Below are 17,171 nucleotides of genomic sequence, written 5' to 3'. Positions count from 1 at the left end.
ATTTGAGCCCTTCTGGAGTGACACAAATGTACACTTCAATCCAGTGCCAAGTTGATAGGAAAACGCTGGCTTCCACTTGGTGTGGGCACTGCAGCTAAAGGGTTATCTCACACATATCAGACTTCCAGACAAGGAGTGGCCTAATACAGATAACTGCCTTCCTTTTGGAAACCAGGCCCTAGGGAGGGGGAAAGGGCTACAGCTGAGGCTCAGTGGAAGGAGCACAGACACAGCAGCTCAGCCGGTCCCAGACACAGTGGTCAGACTATTTGACAGACGGTTTTATTTAATGCTGCTTCTGTGCAGCCTCGGTGCACGGCCCTGCGGAAGAGCAGCTCCATCAGGGCCCTGGAGGCTGACCCACCAGCCAGCAACTGCTTCTGGTGTACCGCAGCACCACTGCAGAGACGCATGCTCCTTCCTCACACTGCCCTGGCTCTGCAGCCAACCAGTCCACTGATTCTGGCAGCACCAAGCCCATCACTGACCAACCCCCAGACTGCTCTAGCACTTCCTTCCAGCAGCTTGCCTTTGTCAGGGTGAGGGGTGCAGGCCTGAGCTGTCACTGGAGACCTCAGGAGCCACTTTGGTTCTGTTCTTGCCCTTCTGGAGTGTGTAGGCAGACGGCCCTAATCTCAGGATTTTCCCACTGCCAAGACATTCATCACCCTTGTAGAACACAGCAAACTGGAAAGAAAGGGATGGGGGAGGCTCACTGTGGTGTCTCAGACTCTAGGGCAGAGCTGACCAAGCATCTGGCCTAAGGGGGACAGCAATGTGGAGGCTCCCCATTCTACCTCCCGCTGCCCCACTCACCTGTCCCAAGGCAAGGCCCCGCACAGCCTTCACAGCTGTCACCCACACGGTGCCATCCTGGTTGAGTGTCAGTACACAGGGCACTGTGAAGAGAGTTATGAGATGGGTGTGGGTCTACTTTCTCTGCCAGTCACAGCCCTGGGGGAAATAGCAGCCTGTGGGTGCAGGAACACCTAATATCCTTCCTGCTGGAGAAGGACGGACAGTGCCCCAAAGGGCTCAAAACTGCCCTGGCTATGGACATGACACCTCAGAATAGCATATACTCAATCCCTCATACTAGGACCCACCTTCCAGCAGTTCTGACAAAACAACGTTCCTGTACCTTAGTCCCCTTTGTGTGGCAGACACAGGATAAGGAGTTTAAGTTACACAGTACCAATGATGGGGACTTCCTGGCGTGCTCAAGGGCATATTGCGCATGGACAGTCTGGTTTAGTTTAATCCCAGGGAGTTTAGCAACAAGGGCCCCTTCCATCCAGTCACCTAGTGCCATCTGGTGGCGGAATCGGAAATGGCACTCCATCATCTTGTCTCTGACCAAGGCAGCAGGTGGTTCCTCGGCAATCCAGTGTACACGGTTGGTCCTGAGCAGGTCCCTGTACAGAGCTGGGTGGTCTATCTGGGGAGCCTGCAGGGCAGAATACAGACACTGTGATCCTTCAAGGGGAGTAGCCCTCATCCCAAAGCTCTCAGCAGGTATCGTTAATAAGAACAATCCTAACAGCACATCCATAATTATTTATAAACCAGCCCCGCTCAGCTGCATGCGTCAGCCCATATGTGGAATTCATTTTATCAGCTTCCGGGCTTGTTTATGTTGGTTTCCAGATGAGAAAGGAACAAGAGAGAACAGTCAGCCATGGAGCAGAAGCAGAGGGCAGGTATGAGATCCCCACACCTCTCGTTACCCCCACCCTGCCATGCTCTGAAGATTATTTTCTATTCCTAGAGATACAATTGGCCTTTTGGAAGGGCCACAGATCCCACCAGCAACAATGGGCTGAGGAAAGCAGGGGCTGAAGGATGCAGGCCCCCAGCCGCCTAGGCTGCTGCGGAACTGTGAGGCTGGCCCTGGCCTGCGTAGTTCTCACAGGCAGGACTGGTTCTGAAGTCCCTATTCCCATCACCACTAGTCTCTGTACAGAAGAACCCAGGTGCTGCCTACGGCAGTCTAGTCTTGCCTGGAGCGGAACCAGAAACACTAAGCCCCGAGATTCTGGGTGCTAAGACACTGAGATAACCTGGCCCTTGAGCCAATTCCAGCTCTTCTCAGCAGGCCCATCTTAGAGCTTATGCTAAAGACACCTTAATTCAAGCCTGAGCAGGCACTTCTGTGCTGCTCTTCTAGAAGACTGTGGTGAAGTCTGCTGCGTTGGGGTCTGTGGGTCCTCCAGCATCTCTGGCCACACCAGCTGGCAGCTCAGCCTACCCTGAGCAGGGTTCCCACCCTTGCACTCCTGAGAGCTGGATTCAGTGAGGGTTGGGGACTGCCATGTATGCACAGGCAGGATGCCAGCAGCACCTATTCTTCCATCCCCACCCAATTCATAACCCCAAATATCTCGACAGTGTCAATCTCCTCAAAGCTGTCCTCTTGGAGAGTTTCCTCCAGAGCCTAGGGCAGACCAGAATGGCCCAGGGTCCTATGTGACCAAGGGCATGGCTTGGTCTTGGCTCAGCCTGGTTCTATCCTAACTACCTCGGCCCACAAGAACTTCTAGGTTCTAGGTGGATGGGAGAGCTGACTGGGTACTATGTCGACTTCCTCTCCACAAGAGGTCTTTACAAGGTATCTATCTGACTCTCGTCCTCCTTTGCAAAGCAAGGCAATTTCTCTGGGAATGGGTGCCTTGACTGGTACATGGCCAGCACACACTAGGAGCCTAATAATATGTTATACAAAGGCTGTACACCTGTCCCAGGAGCTATAGAGGGCTGGTCTGCTACTCCAGGCTCTGCTCCAGGCTCTTGGGCACTCCAGTGCTGCTTGTTTTACTGGCATACCAGACAGTGAAGGCCAATCTCACTCACCACAAGCACGTCACCCTTGGTGCCATCCTTCTCCACCACGTACCAGGGCTCTCTCAAGCCACTGATCTTAGCTCTCTGGCCCAAAGTATACAGGAACCAACCTATGAAACAGTGATCCAGAGGGTACATCTCAGTCCTCATAAGTGGGAGGCTCTGGATTGCTATGAGGCATGCTGTCTTTAAACTGTGGCCCTAACCACACACCCATGCACACGCCACCTAAGGTCAGGACTTGAGGGATATGATGATGACTAGGATGGTACTAAGCCTGGCACAAATGCCAGCTCTTTCATCTGGGGGCTATGACCCCCATGGGGATACAGCTTGCAGAGTGGGTCTTGTGCCTAGTGACTACATTCCTTGCATCTGCACTGTATACCCACTGGACCACCTAGTCACCAGCTTTACCTACTCAAGAATGCATGTGCCCTGGCAGAGGCAATCTGGCAGGATTCACTGTACCCTGGGCATCCAAACCCTTGAGTCTCCTAGGGACAGCAGCACTGTCTCCAGCAAAGCCACTCTCTTCTCCAATATAACAACTGGGTCTCTCCTTACTCTCGGGGAGCCTGCAAAGGAGCTCCCTGCAAAGGAGCCATACATGGCAAAGGAAAAAAAAAAAAACACAACAACAACAAAAAAAAAAAACCCGGCACCCTGACCTTCCAGCCAGTTTAACAGATGGGTTCAGACATTAAGTCTTAGGAAGCATGTCCCCTCCAGCCCATACTTCCTGCCCGCACATGAGCACTTGTGACTGGTTGTCTCACATGCAGCACAGTGCAGGTCATGGTGGTCCTCTGTGATTATGTGAATAACACCCATATGGTCCCTCAGTCCTGAGGCCAGCTCTATTCTTTCTCCAGTGGCATTCCTGCAGTCTCCCTGTACTCCCATAGCAATCAACAGCATACTTTTAGCAATGTAAAATGCACACACATACATGTAGAGTCCAATTCTGAATCTAAGGGCTAAATATGAGATAGAGCATCACAGCACACATGAAGTTCCTGTCAGAGCGACTGCTCATGCCACATGTACCCACCCCAGCCTACCCCTCAGGTCCTCCCGTGCCCTTCATGGGATGGACAGGAGCTAGCCCTGGACTCACCTTTATGTGTTCCCAGAACTGTATTATCCTCGATAGAAATAAACTTTCCAGGCCGAGGCTGCAAATACTGGAAGACAAGGTTCATCACTACTGGAGACCCAGGCCCAGCGCAGACAGCCACTCACATCAGAGGACACTCACCTGAAGAATGAAATGCTCGAAGTTTCTTTTACCAATGAAGCAGATGCCCATGCTCTGAAATGAGAGGAAGGCCAACATGATGTGAGCAGAAGCCAGGAGGCAGTAACAATCAGTTCCTCTCCACCTTCTCAGAGCTCCCTGTAGAAGGACGCTCATACACTGCATCTTGGAAACCATGCTAACCCATGTGGAGGGAGAGCTGGGATCCTAGGAGAAGGATCTGGGAGTAGTCCAGGTTTGATTAGAGGTTGGTACAGCTTCACCTGTAGCCACTGTTTATGCCAGTCTTCTGGGAACACGCATGGCTGTGCCTTTATCAGCAAGTACACATTGCCAAAGAGAATATCCCTTACCTGTTCTATCATCTTCCCTGTTGTTCATTTGACAGCATTGTCCATGGTAGGAACTGACAGAGTCACTGCAATCTATGGGGCAGACCCCTGCTCTCATGACACACACTGAGAAGTAATGGCAGAGTTGCTTGCCTAGTGCAGTCCTGGGGAGATCAGCTTCTTGCCTGGTCTCCCAGCTGGGCTCAGCCAGTTGTAGCCATCTTCTCCCTGACTCCCCTACTGCCTTGAGTTGGCTTGACCCTGCTTCCTGCTCTTGCCTTTGGACCCTGTCTCTCCAGCAGGGAGCCCTGTCTCTCCAGCAGGAAGCCAATCTAATTTGCTCTCCTGGTTTGCTCATATGGGTTTTCCAACACAGTCTAGTTGTAAATGCAGTGTGTTTTCATGATAGCATCCATTTTGGGGCCAACCTCAGAAAGACAGGACATTCTCTAGGCCCTTGAGTTCTGTTTGTGCCTGTGTTGAGTTCTGGGGCTTCCTGACAGAACAGGAACACTGGGGACAGGCAGCACTGTGTTGCAGACTCCTGTCTCATGGGATGGACCACCATGGCTGCTCCCTGCCCACACTCACCTGGCTGGCTAAGCCAGTTATCATGTCTGCTGAGAAAGCAGTCGACCACAGCAACAGGCACGAGAGGTGGGAGGATGAGGTCAGCCTCAGCTGCTCCTCACCTGCAACTGTGCTCTGTGGCTTGGCCCGATGGGTTCCTAGCAAAAGCACCACCGAGCCCAGCCCTGCCTGTGCCATGACGACACGGGTGGAAACGTTCACGAATCAATGGCAAGCCGCTCACTCCTACCTCTTTCTTCTGAAGCACATGATGGAGTCTATTCTCTGCAGCTATTTTCTTTACAAACTCTTTTGTTAATTCCCCCAGGGGGAAGATGGTTCTTCTCAGGGCATCCTGGGAAACCTGGCTGAGAAAGAAGGTCTGGTCTTTAAAGCTGTCAGCTGCTTGGAGAAGTTTTACGGCTGCCAAGAGTAAAGAACAAAAGTCATTGCAGGAACACAGATAGTAACTCTGCTTTTAATGCCCTTCTGTGTGAGCAGTTACTCCTTACCCCAGTCTGCCAGAAGCTGCTGGCATCTGGTTTATCTATAATGAACAGCACAGGGAAGGTATATTTTTACATACAGAAACTTATCACTGCTTGTAATTTTGATTGTAAGATTTTCAAACATGAAACACTATATGAAAAAAATGTGAAGTGAGAAGCAATGGTCCTGAAATAAATGTAGTCACATCTGGGAGGCTGGACAGACAGCTCCTGCAGAATCACGCTGAAGCAGTATCAGCAGTTCATCTGCCTATCAACTGCAGGTATGTGACGTGTGCAAAGAAACACACAGGGCTCTGGTCGCCAGCCCAGCCGCAGGGTGGAACCGGCTTTGCTATAGAATCCAAACTGACATCGGCCGCCAGCCCTGCTGTGGTTTCTCTAACTTTCTCCAGGTAACTGTAAGGAACTCCTTGTTGCACGTACACAGCTGTGAGTGACATTGACTTTAGAACGAGAAGGGTGGCTGGGTAAGTTTCCCCAAGAAGACAGTTCCTACTCAGGCCAGGGCTGGTGGGGCAATGGGTGGATTTGCTTCTCCCACGGTGCTAGAAGGCACCCAGAGGGAGTGTGGAGCACTTCACACACAGCAGCTCAGTTTGTGTGTGTGTGCACATGCATTTGAGAGCTTGCCCGCGTCAGTGCATGAGTGTGGAAGTCAAGTGACAACCTCAACTGCTGCTCCTCAGGGTCACCCATTTTGCTTTCTCTTTTGAGATGGGTCTCCCACTGGCCCGGAACTCACCAACTAGGCTAGACTGTCGAGCCTATCTCTGCCTCCTCAGTGCCGGGACTACATGGACATGCCACCATGCCTGCCATTTTCCACATGTTCTGGGAATTGAACTGAGGTCATAGCCTTTACGAACAAAGCCATTTCCTTAGCTCTACACATCACACACCAGTCAGCAGCAAGCATCATCATGCCTGTAGGTTTCCACCCGCTGGCTCTGACATCGCCTTGTAAAGGAGAATTTTCCCAGTCTCTACAGCAAGGACTACGGTCTGGTCCAAGATGATGCGGGTGCTGAAGGCTGTTCTACAAACTGAGCTGATTCCCATTTCCGACTTGTTACTTTGTAAAAAATAAAATTGCAACTGTCTGAAAATAAGGCTAGAATTCTCTCAAATAGTGTTTGTGTACATTTTCTCTTGATTGTGAGTTACTCTGTCCTGGATTCTTTTTGACTGGTTGTTTTTTTGAGCCTTCCAGGTGTGTCCCCACATCTACCTTCTGAGTTATTTTAAAACACAATGAAAACCTATGCCTTTGAAACAGGAGCTGGTAACATATTAACAAAGATGTTAGAGGGAAAGAGTTGGCAGCAGCTAACATCTGGTAAAGCCATTCTGCCCTCCTATTGGTTCTGCCAGGCACTGCACCATGTTCAGATGAAAACCAGCTAGTTACAAGGTCAGGTCCACAACTACAGCCATTCCCTGAGCCCAAGAGCTCTTATGCTTCTACTTGAATGATCCCTTAGGACTCAGACCAAAGCCACAAAACAGCTTTGGTTTGCCTAAAATGCACACCGGAAACCAAGGCATCATAAAACTACCACAGGCAAGTCACTCAACACAGTACTTAACCATCGTAGGAGGGTTGGAACAAGTACGGACAGACAAAGGTGAGCATGTCCTCGACATGAGCAGATATATCTACTCAAGATGGGAAGTGAGATGGGAAGTGACTCGCCATCTGCTTGGGGTCCTCTTAAAATCATCCCAACTATTACTGTCAAATAGTTCCCCAGATATTTTTGGAAGTCCAACTTACCAACATGTCATAACCTAGATGATAAGTTTCTGATCTCCTTCCTCAGCTCTCACCCTGGCTCCTGACCAGGGTACTGCAATGCTCAACCACAGGCCCTGGGGAAGCAACCCTGCTGCTACCTGTGCCTTTGCAAATCTAAACCTAAACGGACCAGCTAACTGGCCAGGAGCACACAGGACTGGGTGGGGCTGTATGCCCAGCCCCCACTCCTGCCATCCTTCTAAGTACTCCCGTGCTCACAGAGATTAGAGCTCTGGCCGCACACATGAACTTACGATTTCTGACTTCAAATCGATTTCTGAACAGCCCATCTGGTCTCTTAATGTGCTTCTGCTCAAAGACCTCTTCATCCTCCAGCGAGGTCCTTGCATAGTGGCCAGTGGCAACAGCATCTGCTCCTGGAGGGTTTTCAAAACACAAGGATCCAGTGTGAGACACAAAATTACTGGCAGAGAACTGGAGTCAGTTGCAAAGAGGAATTCTCAACTAAGAAAGTGTCTCCAACAGACTGGACTTTCTCCATCAGATAGCAGACTTTTTTTTTTGAGGGAGGGTCTCTCAACATACTACTGTCTGTCCTGGAACTCACTATGTAGACCAGGCTGGTCCTGAACTCCCTCTGTCTCCCAAATGTTAGGACCAATGGTGTGTGCCACCATGCACAGCTGGTGGGCAATTTCTTGATAAATGGCTGATGTGGGCAGTACTACCCCCAGGAAGATGGTCCTGTTTTGTAGAATAAAGCTAGCTAAGCAAGCCATGGGGAGCAGCCAGTAGAGAGCATTCTTCAATGGCTTTTGCTTGAGTTCCTGCCTTGGCTTCCCTTGATGACGGACTGTGATTGGGACATGTAAGCCAATGAACCTTTCCTTCCCTAAGTTGTTTTTGATCATAATTTTTATCATGGCAACAGAAAGTAAATTAGGATATCAGCCTAGATAAAGCATGCAGAACCAACTGCACCTTGAAACCTGAACAACTGTCAATCCCCCTGACCACAGAGCACAGGGCATAGAGGCCTGTGTGACAGCCCATAAGCAGCTCCCTTCAGCTCCTAATGTGAGCTAACAAAACCCTGCATCTTTAAAGAGCCTTTCAAAAGTCAGAACTGATCCACTCACTCATCTAGCTTACTCAAAGATTGACAAGCTTACCAGTTTCTTACAACACTAAGGAAAAACTGAAAACCAAAATATTCAACAGTAGGAGGCGTGAATTCTGATGCTGCAGCCTGATGGGAACGGCACTGACAAAGCACAGACTAGTCCCAAGAGACCACACCCATGGCAGTGGTAAGCAGAGTCATACCGTCCCCACGACTTTTAATATACAGGGAAAAAAGGACCACCTCAGTCTAATTCCTTTGATTCTTGTGTGAAATCATAGGTAAGCTACCCCTCTTTTACCAATGCCAGTGATTTGGTAAGTGTGCATTATTTTCATATGGAAGGACCACTCAACAGAAGAGTATTCTCTTCTGTCTCCATGATACTACCTTTGCACAGTGAGAAGTTCAGGTGTCGGTACTGCTGAGACTGACCTGGAAGGCACAGTGAAGCAGACTCAGACCTGAGCAGCTGCACTGCTGGGCTAACACTGCAATCAAACCACTCAACTAGAACCTTCTGGGACACAGCACGGCATCTTCTCATTGCTCGCACATCATTCCTTAAGGACCTTCACCCCTACTGCAAGAAATGTGGAGCTCTTCTGAGAAGCCCCACTCCCTCAGAGCCTAGATTTCAGGTTTCTGACCATCAGAGGGGTTCTAGTGTGGACTTCAAACACAGAATAGGGACCCGGAGAGGCAGGGAGATGCTGCAACAGGGAACCACGTAAGGTGTGGCACAGATTACACAGAGGACCATCACACTAGGTCATAGCTTGACTGACCCTCAACACAAATGCATCTAAGAGGCTAGGTATCCTCTGGGCTCCCATGGGTCATACTCTGGACACCACTGGCTCCCAGTTTAAGCAGTCTTCTTGCCAGTGTAGTGAAATAACACACAGGCCCGTAAGTCCTGGCTTGCTGCTCTATGGGTGGTCTGCTGACTCCCATCTTGTACAATTCTGGCTATGGTCAGACTGGCCTGCAGGCTTGTCCATGTGCCTGCCTACCCACCCCCCAGCCTGCCTCCCACCCTCCCTTTCTTCCTTCATTGAGACAAGGTTTCACTATACAGGAGGGCTTAGTATTTGCTATAAAGCTTGGCTGGACTCAAACTCCCAACAGGCCTGCCTCAGCCTCCCTCTTACTAGAATTACAAGCGTGTGCTATCACTTCCTGCTCGGCAGACACTTGAGAGCTCTGTCTCCGGCACTCCCGTGTTACAGGTACAGGTGACGCGCAGGTTCCCATGCCTACTTCTCTTTACTGATGCTCTTTCTCCAGTCACTACTGATTTAGATCTGAATCCTATTTTCTGAGAGTCCTATGCTTAGAGTCCTACCACCTTTTAGCCTTTAGGTCAGTGGCCAAACATACCTCCTCTCAGCTATGTGAGGCCAGCTGCCTGCCCATGATGGAGGGCACCCTCTCCTTGAACTAGAAAGTTCTTCTGAAAGACAAAACTGTCTACAAGGTTCTAGCCTCTGACTATGCCTGGAAAGCTATGATTTGAGCACGCAGATGAAGAAATTCCAGTTCCTTACCAAGATTGTCCACAGCATAATGATAAAAGCAACTGAACTTGATGTGCTTATTGCAGATGATATCAGGGTTGGGAGTCCGTCCTTTCTCATACTCATTCAAAAAGTCACTGGAAAAAAGGAAAGCACCTTCAGCTCTAAGTGATACATTCCTTAAAAAACAAGTAAGCTACTTGTTTAATGTGGAATTTCTCTCCATTGTCCCCAAACTATACCTTCCTCCCCCATGAGAGCTTCATTATCAAACCATTTCCTATTATAGCAAGTGGCTTCCCAGAACTCACATATCTTAATGAGAACAGGCTCAGACGTTTGAATACTTGTTCCCCAGTTGGTGGTGCTGTTTGGGCAGACTTAGAAGGTACAGCCCAGATGGAGGAACTAAGCCACTGGGAGGTAGGTTTTGAGGTTTTATTTATTTTTTATTTTATTTTATTTTTTTTTTTGGTTTTTCGAGACAGGGTTTCTCTGTAGCTTTGGAGCCTGTCCTGGAACTAGCTCTTGTAGACCAGGCTGGTCTCGAACTCACAGAGATCCGCCTGCCTCTGCCTCCCGAGTGCTGGGATTAAAGGCGTGCGCCACCGCCGCCCGGCTCGGTTTTGAGGTTTTAAAAGCCACATGCCATTCCCAGTTCACCCTCCCTGCTGCTGCCTGCTGCCATGGCAGGCTTGCATCCCTCTGAACTATTAGCACAAACTCTTCCACTAGCTGCCTTGGCCACAGTGTTTGTCACAGCGACAAAAAATGCCCAAACCCCTGTGAGTGGACCAGGCACTGTTCTAGAACTCTTCAGGACAGCAGCAACTCATTCCCACAATGCTCCTGGTAGGTATGAGCATCATCCTTGATTTAAAGATGAGAAATCAAATAAATTGTCTCCAGGCAGTGGGAGCACATGCCTTTAATCCCACCACTCAAGAGGCAGAGGCAGGCGGATCTCTGTGAGTTTAAGGCCAACCTGGTCTACAAGAGCTAGTTCCAGGACAGCCAGTGCTATGCAGAGAAACCCTGTCTCAAAAAACAAAATCAATCGATCAATCAAATAAATTGTCAAAGGTCTTTTATGTGGAGTGGCACAGCTGAGACAAGGGCAACCCATAATGAACATGGCCTGTTTATCTCTGCATGTGCAAGAACTTCCAGACATTGTCAGGGTTGACCAGAGACTAGTCTGGGTGTCTTTCTTTGCAGGAGTAAGTGGCTAGCCAAACTTCACACATTCCTGAGATAGAAGAGGAACATGTTCCCCCTCACTGCTGCTCTTGTACCCCACATAACAACTTCTATTTAAGTCTTCCTTGAAGCTGCTAAGGCCCCTCCTGTTCCATGAGGCTGCCAGACCATACTCTATGGCACACCATTCTCTCTCCTCTCAAACGAGAGAGTTTCCTACAGGATGCTCACTACCATCGGCACCTCGGGTAAAGATTCTACCACCAAGTAGATAGTCAATTCCCACAGAATAGGGCCATGATGTATAGACTTTGTATTCTTAGATGTAGCACAGTGCTTAACATATAGTAAGCAGTAAGAATTATGGTGTTTGAGCTGAACTGTGGAGGCAGAGGCATATGGATCTCTGTGAGTTCGAGGCCAGCCTGGTCTACAAAGAGAGTTCTAGGACAGCCAGGGCTATACAGAGAAACCCTGTCTTGAAAAATCAGAAAGAAAAACAGAAACCTCTGGCAGGTGGGAAATATCCCAAGAGGGTGAGAAAGGTGAGGGTGCTGTGGGCCAGGCCGCTGGCGCTCCAACTCCAGCACAGTCTTGGGCACCTCTATGGAGAAGCACCGACTGTTCTCACCCTGCCCTGGAAAAGACTAACAGTACAGTAAACCCTGCATGTCCAGCGGCCTGCACTCACCTGAACACCTCGTTCCAGTACTCCTTCACGTAAGACACCTGATGGAAAGGGATGTCTAAGATCCGACAGACTTTATAAGCATCTTCACAGTCCTTGTCAGCAGCACAGACACCATGTTCATCCAGCGAGTCCCAGTTCTTCATAAATACCCCCGTCACCTGGTAACCTGCAGAGAGAAGTGAGGGTAAAAAGCAGGGCCATCTGTGCTCCGAGCAGTTTGGACACACCATACCCTTCCAGCCCCAATGCCTCTGTAGATTTTGGATGGCAGTCCAAGCCTGTCCACGTGGCCTAGGACCTGGGTTCCATTCTAGTGTAATCCCTGTAGGCTCTTCTTCCCTTTAACACTCATTGCACTGCTAAGGCCTCCACACTGTAGTACACTGTGTACTGAAACTGTGTCCCCAAAGTGGAGAAAATGAGCTTTCTCCCATCCTATGTATCAAAACAATGCTTAACACACAGCAGGGACATATCAGATATGTGCTGAATGACTGAACAGTGAGCAGAAACTCAAGCTATCATTCAGCCAGATGTGACCACATACACCTAAGATTCCAGTATTTGGGAGGCCAGGGCAGGAAGGTACTGAGTTTGAGGCTAGCTGCAAGCTATATATCGATTCTGTTAAAAAAAAAAAAAAAAAAAGAAAGAAAGAAAAGAAAAGAAAAAAAGAAAGAAAACCAGGGCCAGAGAGATAGCTCGAGGGTTAAGAGCATTTGCTGATTCTCCAGAGGACACAGGTTCAATTCCCAGTATCCACACAGGCACAACCATCTGTAAGTCCAGTTCCAGGGGATCCAGTGCCTCCTTCTTGCCTGCCTTAGTCTTAATACCAGGCACACACATGGTATACAGACATACATGCAGGCAGCTTTACCATCCATATATTTTATGATTCATTTTCTTCTCTACCGTGACAAATATCATATAGGACAGCATTGGCACTCCAACGTCTTAGAAAACTCACAGATGAGCCGGGCGGTGGTGGCGCACGCCTGTAGTCCCAGCACTCGGGAGGCAGAGGCAGGCGGATCTCTGCGAGTTCGAGGCCAGCCTGGTCTACAAGAGCTAGTTCCAGGACAGGCTCTAGAAACTACAGGGAAACCCTGTCTCGAAAAACAAAAAACAAAAAAAAAAAAAAAAACAAAAAAAAGAAAACTCACAGATGCTCAACCTACATCAGAACCCTGTTTCTCTTGAATAAGCTGAATGTTAGGAAAGACAGAGTAGTTGTAATAAAAGCTTTAAGTAACACCCCCCCCCCCAACACACACACACAAATTCCAGGAAAATTTTTGCTGACAAATCTTTAACAAATGAAATGCCATGCCCATTAAGGTCCTACACACCCTAAGGACCTATGGGATGAGGCCCTCTTGCATCTGGAAGCACCTGACTCTACTTTACCACAGATTAGCCATGCTGGGCTCAGCTCTTGAGCTAGTCTTGTATTTAACTTACTACAGAAGAGGACTCCTGGAGGGCAGAGACGGCATAATCCAACCTTGGATCCCCAGAGCTACTACAGTGCCCAGTGCATAAGGAGAGCTAAAACCTGACAAGTCTGTAGGATGTACATGGAGCTTTAGCACCTCCCTATCCAAATCTGCCTGATCAACTATCCCACAGAGAGACATACTGACAAACCGGGGGGTGGGAGGGTGGGAGGAGGCACTCGAGGGTGGGTGAGCTTTCTAGGGAATGTGTGAAAGGGCATCCCCTGCAAAGAGCCCTCGATGCCAAAATGAGAGGATAATGCTTTCCCCCCTGATACGGCCATCAGCGTCTTCCATGAAAGAAATCCAAGAAAAGACAGAAATAAGAGACACTGCATCCTGGAGGGACAGAGCCAATGTTTTGGCTAGGTTTCTACTGATGTGATAAACAGCATGACCAAAAGCAACTTGGAAAGGATTTATTTTACCTTAAAGAACACAGTCCATCATTAAGGGAAACCAAGGCAGGAACTCAGGTCAGAAACCTGGAGGCAGAAACTGAAGCAGAGGCCATGAAAGAACACTGCTTACAGGCTAGTAGTTCGCAACGGCTTGCTCAGTCTGCTTCCTAACACAACCCAGGACCACCCGCCCAGGGGGAAGCATTATTCATAATGGGATGGGCCCTCCTACATTAACCATTCATTAATCAAGAAAATGCCCCACAGACTAGCCTACAGGCCAATGCGATGGTAGCATTTTCTGAGCGCCCTCTTTCCAGGGGATCCCAGCATGTGTCACGTAGACATAAAAACTAGCCAGCAGGACTTATCTTCCTTCGGTTGTAAAATGACAAATCCGGATGAACACAGTCAACCTGCTGCATCTCCCAAAGCGTGCAGTCACAGTCCTCATTGGAAACCTTCCAAGACCCACAGCTGCCTACTCCCTAATACCACAGGGCTTCACTACCCGGGGATTAACCCTCTCTACCCTACCCTGGCCAGAGTCTCAGCACTCATCTATCCTCTGACTCCTGCCCTGCCCGTTACTGACTCTGCCTCAGCAGCCAGCCCTTTGCAGAGAACCCTACTGAGCTTCCGTCCCTGCTCCAGCACCCCTGCTTCTAGGCGTGGCTCCCTTCTCCCTTTCCCACCCAGCACACCTGTGTATACTATGCCCATCCTCTTCGGCACTTATGCCTCTCATGGCAGCTGTGATTATACTATAAAGTCGCTCCTGCTTTCCAAACTCTCTCATACTACATGGCTAACCCTTTCAACACAAACTACACCATTTAACAATTCCAGACACCCCAAATTTGGGGTCGTCCCACTTTACAGAGGGGTGCTTAATTAACTTGCCCAATTTCAGACCTAGCCCGAGCCTTGGGGAAGGTGATTCACGGCTCAGGCTCCATAAACACTGCCACGTGAATACGGAATGAAGTCGGAATGGGGGGGGGGGGGGGGAGGAGACACAGCGGGAGGAATTTAGATGGGTAAATTGGTATCAGATCCGGACCCTACGGTCCTGTGGGGTCGCGTTTACAAGTCAGGAAGAAATGATAGCCGTTTAGAGGAGAGTTTGTCATCAACGAAGGGGAAACACATGAGTGATTTAGTCACCAAGCAGGTGGCCGTCCTCAAGTGGAGGCCCGCGGAGTCTACAGAGGCCAGGCCTAAGGCCTGCATGAGCCCAGTTATTGTCCCCAGTGAGGAACCCTGGCCTCACCTCTCCGCCGCAACAGCAGCGCAGCCACCGCGCTGTCCACGCCACCAGACAGGGCGCAAACGACGTGCCGCAGCGCCGACATGGGCTTACAGGCAACTCCTACCAGCAGCTTGCGGGCTGCGACTACGCTACGCCGGAAGTCCCGGCCTCCGGGGCGTCCTCAACTCTTCACCCGGCCGGAAATGTGCTCCGCCCACCTTGCGTTCTGACCGCCTTCTGGTTCCGCAGGGCGGATTGGCTGAGCTGTGCTAGGCGTGTCGCGTCCCGGAGAGGTCGGGGATGAACTGGGCGGGTCGAGCTTCGCGGTCGCTGCCTGCTGCTTCTGCTCCGCCTTTCTTTTGCGCTCCGCTGTCCTCCTGGGTCAGCTGCACCAGGAACAGCCTCCGCTCTGGCTTGAGGTCCCAAAGATGTCCTGGCCGCACAAGGGCGAGGACACCGTGTTGTGTCTGCAACTGGCTCCTCATGGTTACCGGCTAGAGGGACTGGACTGTCACTACGTTCCCACTGAATTTTAGACAGACTACATTTTTTTGAGAGCTGGCATCGGGTCCTCCTGGGGTGCAAATGCCTGAAGCTGCTGCAGCCACAGAGGGTGCAGAGGTCAGTGGACAGACAGAGTGGACTGTTAGTAAGGCTTCCCTAGTTGCTCGGTCAGCGTGTTGGAGTACGCGATGGGAATATGTTTAGGAGGCCCAGTGAGCTGGGAAGGATGAGCCATAGCGGGTAGGAGAAGTTGGAGTCGAACCTGGTGCTGTGGCCTTGGAGATACCACGACTTAAGAGTGCACTCGGGAGGCAGAGGCAGGCGGACCTCTGAGTTTGAGACCAGCTTGGTCCAAAGTGCCAGTTCCAGGACAACCAAGGATACACAGAAAAACCCTGTCCAGGGGGTGGGTTGTCTCATAGGCTATTTTTGGAGGATGAACTCTGATGAGTGGATGCCTTTGGGACCTCGGATTGGAGCTGAGGCTCTTTCAGAATTCATTGTGGGGAGCCAGGCACCTGGCAGCTGGTGAGTGGCTGCTGGAAGAAACATGTGCTGAATATGTATGGGGGGAGTAGGGTATGAGCAAAGTCAAGTAGGAGACTTGAGCAGGCAAGAGGGCAAAGGGTCGTGTCTGTGGAGTGTCCCAGCCAAGGATAACACACCCAAGTCGGCCTAGAGTACTGCGACCTCCCTCCTTAGGTGTAGGCATTTAATATAGCAAGCCTCACTTTCCCTGCCAGAGCTGGTGATAGGACCAACCACAGAGTATCAGAAGCCTGACAAACGTACAACCTCTGTTGTCCTAGTTATTTTTTGGCAACTTGACCCAAGCTAGAGTCATCTTGGAAGAGAGAACATCAACTGAGAAAAAGCTTCCATTAGATTGGCCCTTAGGCAAGTCTGTGGGATTTTCTATTTTTGGTTGTGAGCCTAGCCTTTAACAGCTGAGCCATCCCTCCAGCCTTTGGGATTTTAAGACTTTTAAAAATTTTATATATATGAATGTTCTATCTGCATGTACACCTTTATGCCAGAAGAGGGCATCAGATCCAACTACAGATGGTTGTGAGCCATGCTTGGTTGCTGGGACTTGAACTCAAGCTCTCTGGAAGAGCAGCCAGGGCTCTTAGCTGCTTAGCCACCTCTCCAACCCCTGGGGGGTGGGATTTTCTTGATTGACTGATGTAGGAAAGCCTAGGTCACTGTGAGCAGGGCCACCCCTGTGCAGGTGATCTTGGGTTGTGAAAGAACTAAGCAAGTCATGAGGAGCAAGCCAGAAAGCAGCATTTCCCTATGGCCTTTGCTTCAGTTCCTGTTTTGAGTTCCTATTATAACTTCTCTTGAGGTTGGACTGTGTTTAAGATGTGCAAACCAAATAAAAAAAAAAAACTTTTCTCCCCGGCTGCTTTTGGTCAGTGTTTTATTACAATAGAAAACAAAGAAGTAGGACATGTCTTTCTGATTAAACACATGGTACTTAGCTAACCTATAGTTCTAACAGTCTGCAGTATAATTAATACACCATGGACCAGCTGTGGCAAAGGTGACATCATAAAGTGCTGTGTGGCAACAACACAAAAAGCATGTAAATCTCAGAAACACTGACCCTAGCCAGGGAGGGGGCGGTGGCACATACCTTTAGGACTCAGGAGGCAGAGGCAGGTGGATCTCTGTGAGTTTGATGCCAGACTGGTCTACAGAGCTAG

General features: G+C 49.8%; 1 protein-coding gene across 2 annotated transcripts; it reads right to left on the bottom strand.

Annotated features, from left to right (window-relative positions):
* Positions 1-266: 266 nt before the first annotated feature.
* Trmu (tRNA mitochondrial 2-thiouridylase) lies at positions 267-15,134 on the bottom strand. 2 transcript variants are annotated; one of them, XM_038343629.2, is made up of 11 exons: positions 14,980-15,134; positions 11,807-11,972; positions 9,946-10,052; positions 7,566-7,688; positions 5,255-5,427; positions 4,103-4,156; positions 3,962-4,028; positions 2,851-2,951; positions 1,303-1,447; positions 817-899; positions 267-687 (listed from the first exon to the last, which is right to left on the bottom strand). In XM_038343629.2, the coding sequence occupies exons 1-11, from the start codon at positions 15,059-15,061 to the stop codon at positions 535-537; spliced, it is 1,254 nt and encodes a 417-aa protein (XP_038199557.1). In that variant the 5' UTR covers positions 15,062-15,134; the 3' UTR covers positions 267-534. The 2 variants fall into 2 exon arrangements, with proteins under 2 accessions (XP_038199557.1, XP_038199558.1); XM_038343630.2 differs by lacking the exons at positions 9,946-10,052; positions 11,807-11,972; positions 14,980-15,134 and having other exon boundaries at positions 5,255-5,368; positions 7,566-7,683.
* Positions 15,135-17,171: the final 2,037 nt, after the last annotated feature.

This window comes from Arvicola amphibius, chromosome 9, assembly GCF_903992535.2.
Source record: "Arvicola amphibius chromosome 9, mArvAmp1.2, whole genome shotgun sequence".
Lineage (NCBI taxonomy): Eukaryota > Metazoa > Chordata > Mammalia > Rodentia > Cricetidae > Arvicola > Arvicola amphibius.
The sequence above is the reverse complement of the archived record's forward strand: the minus strand, read 5'-3'. Positions and strand labels throughout refer to the sequence as shown.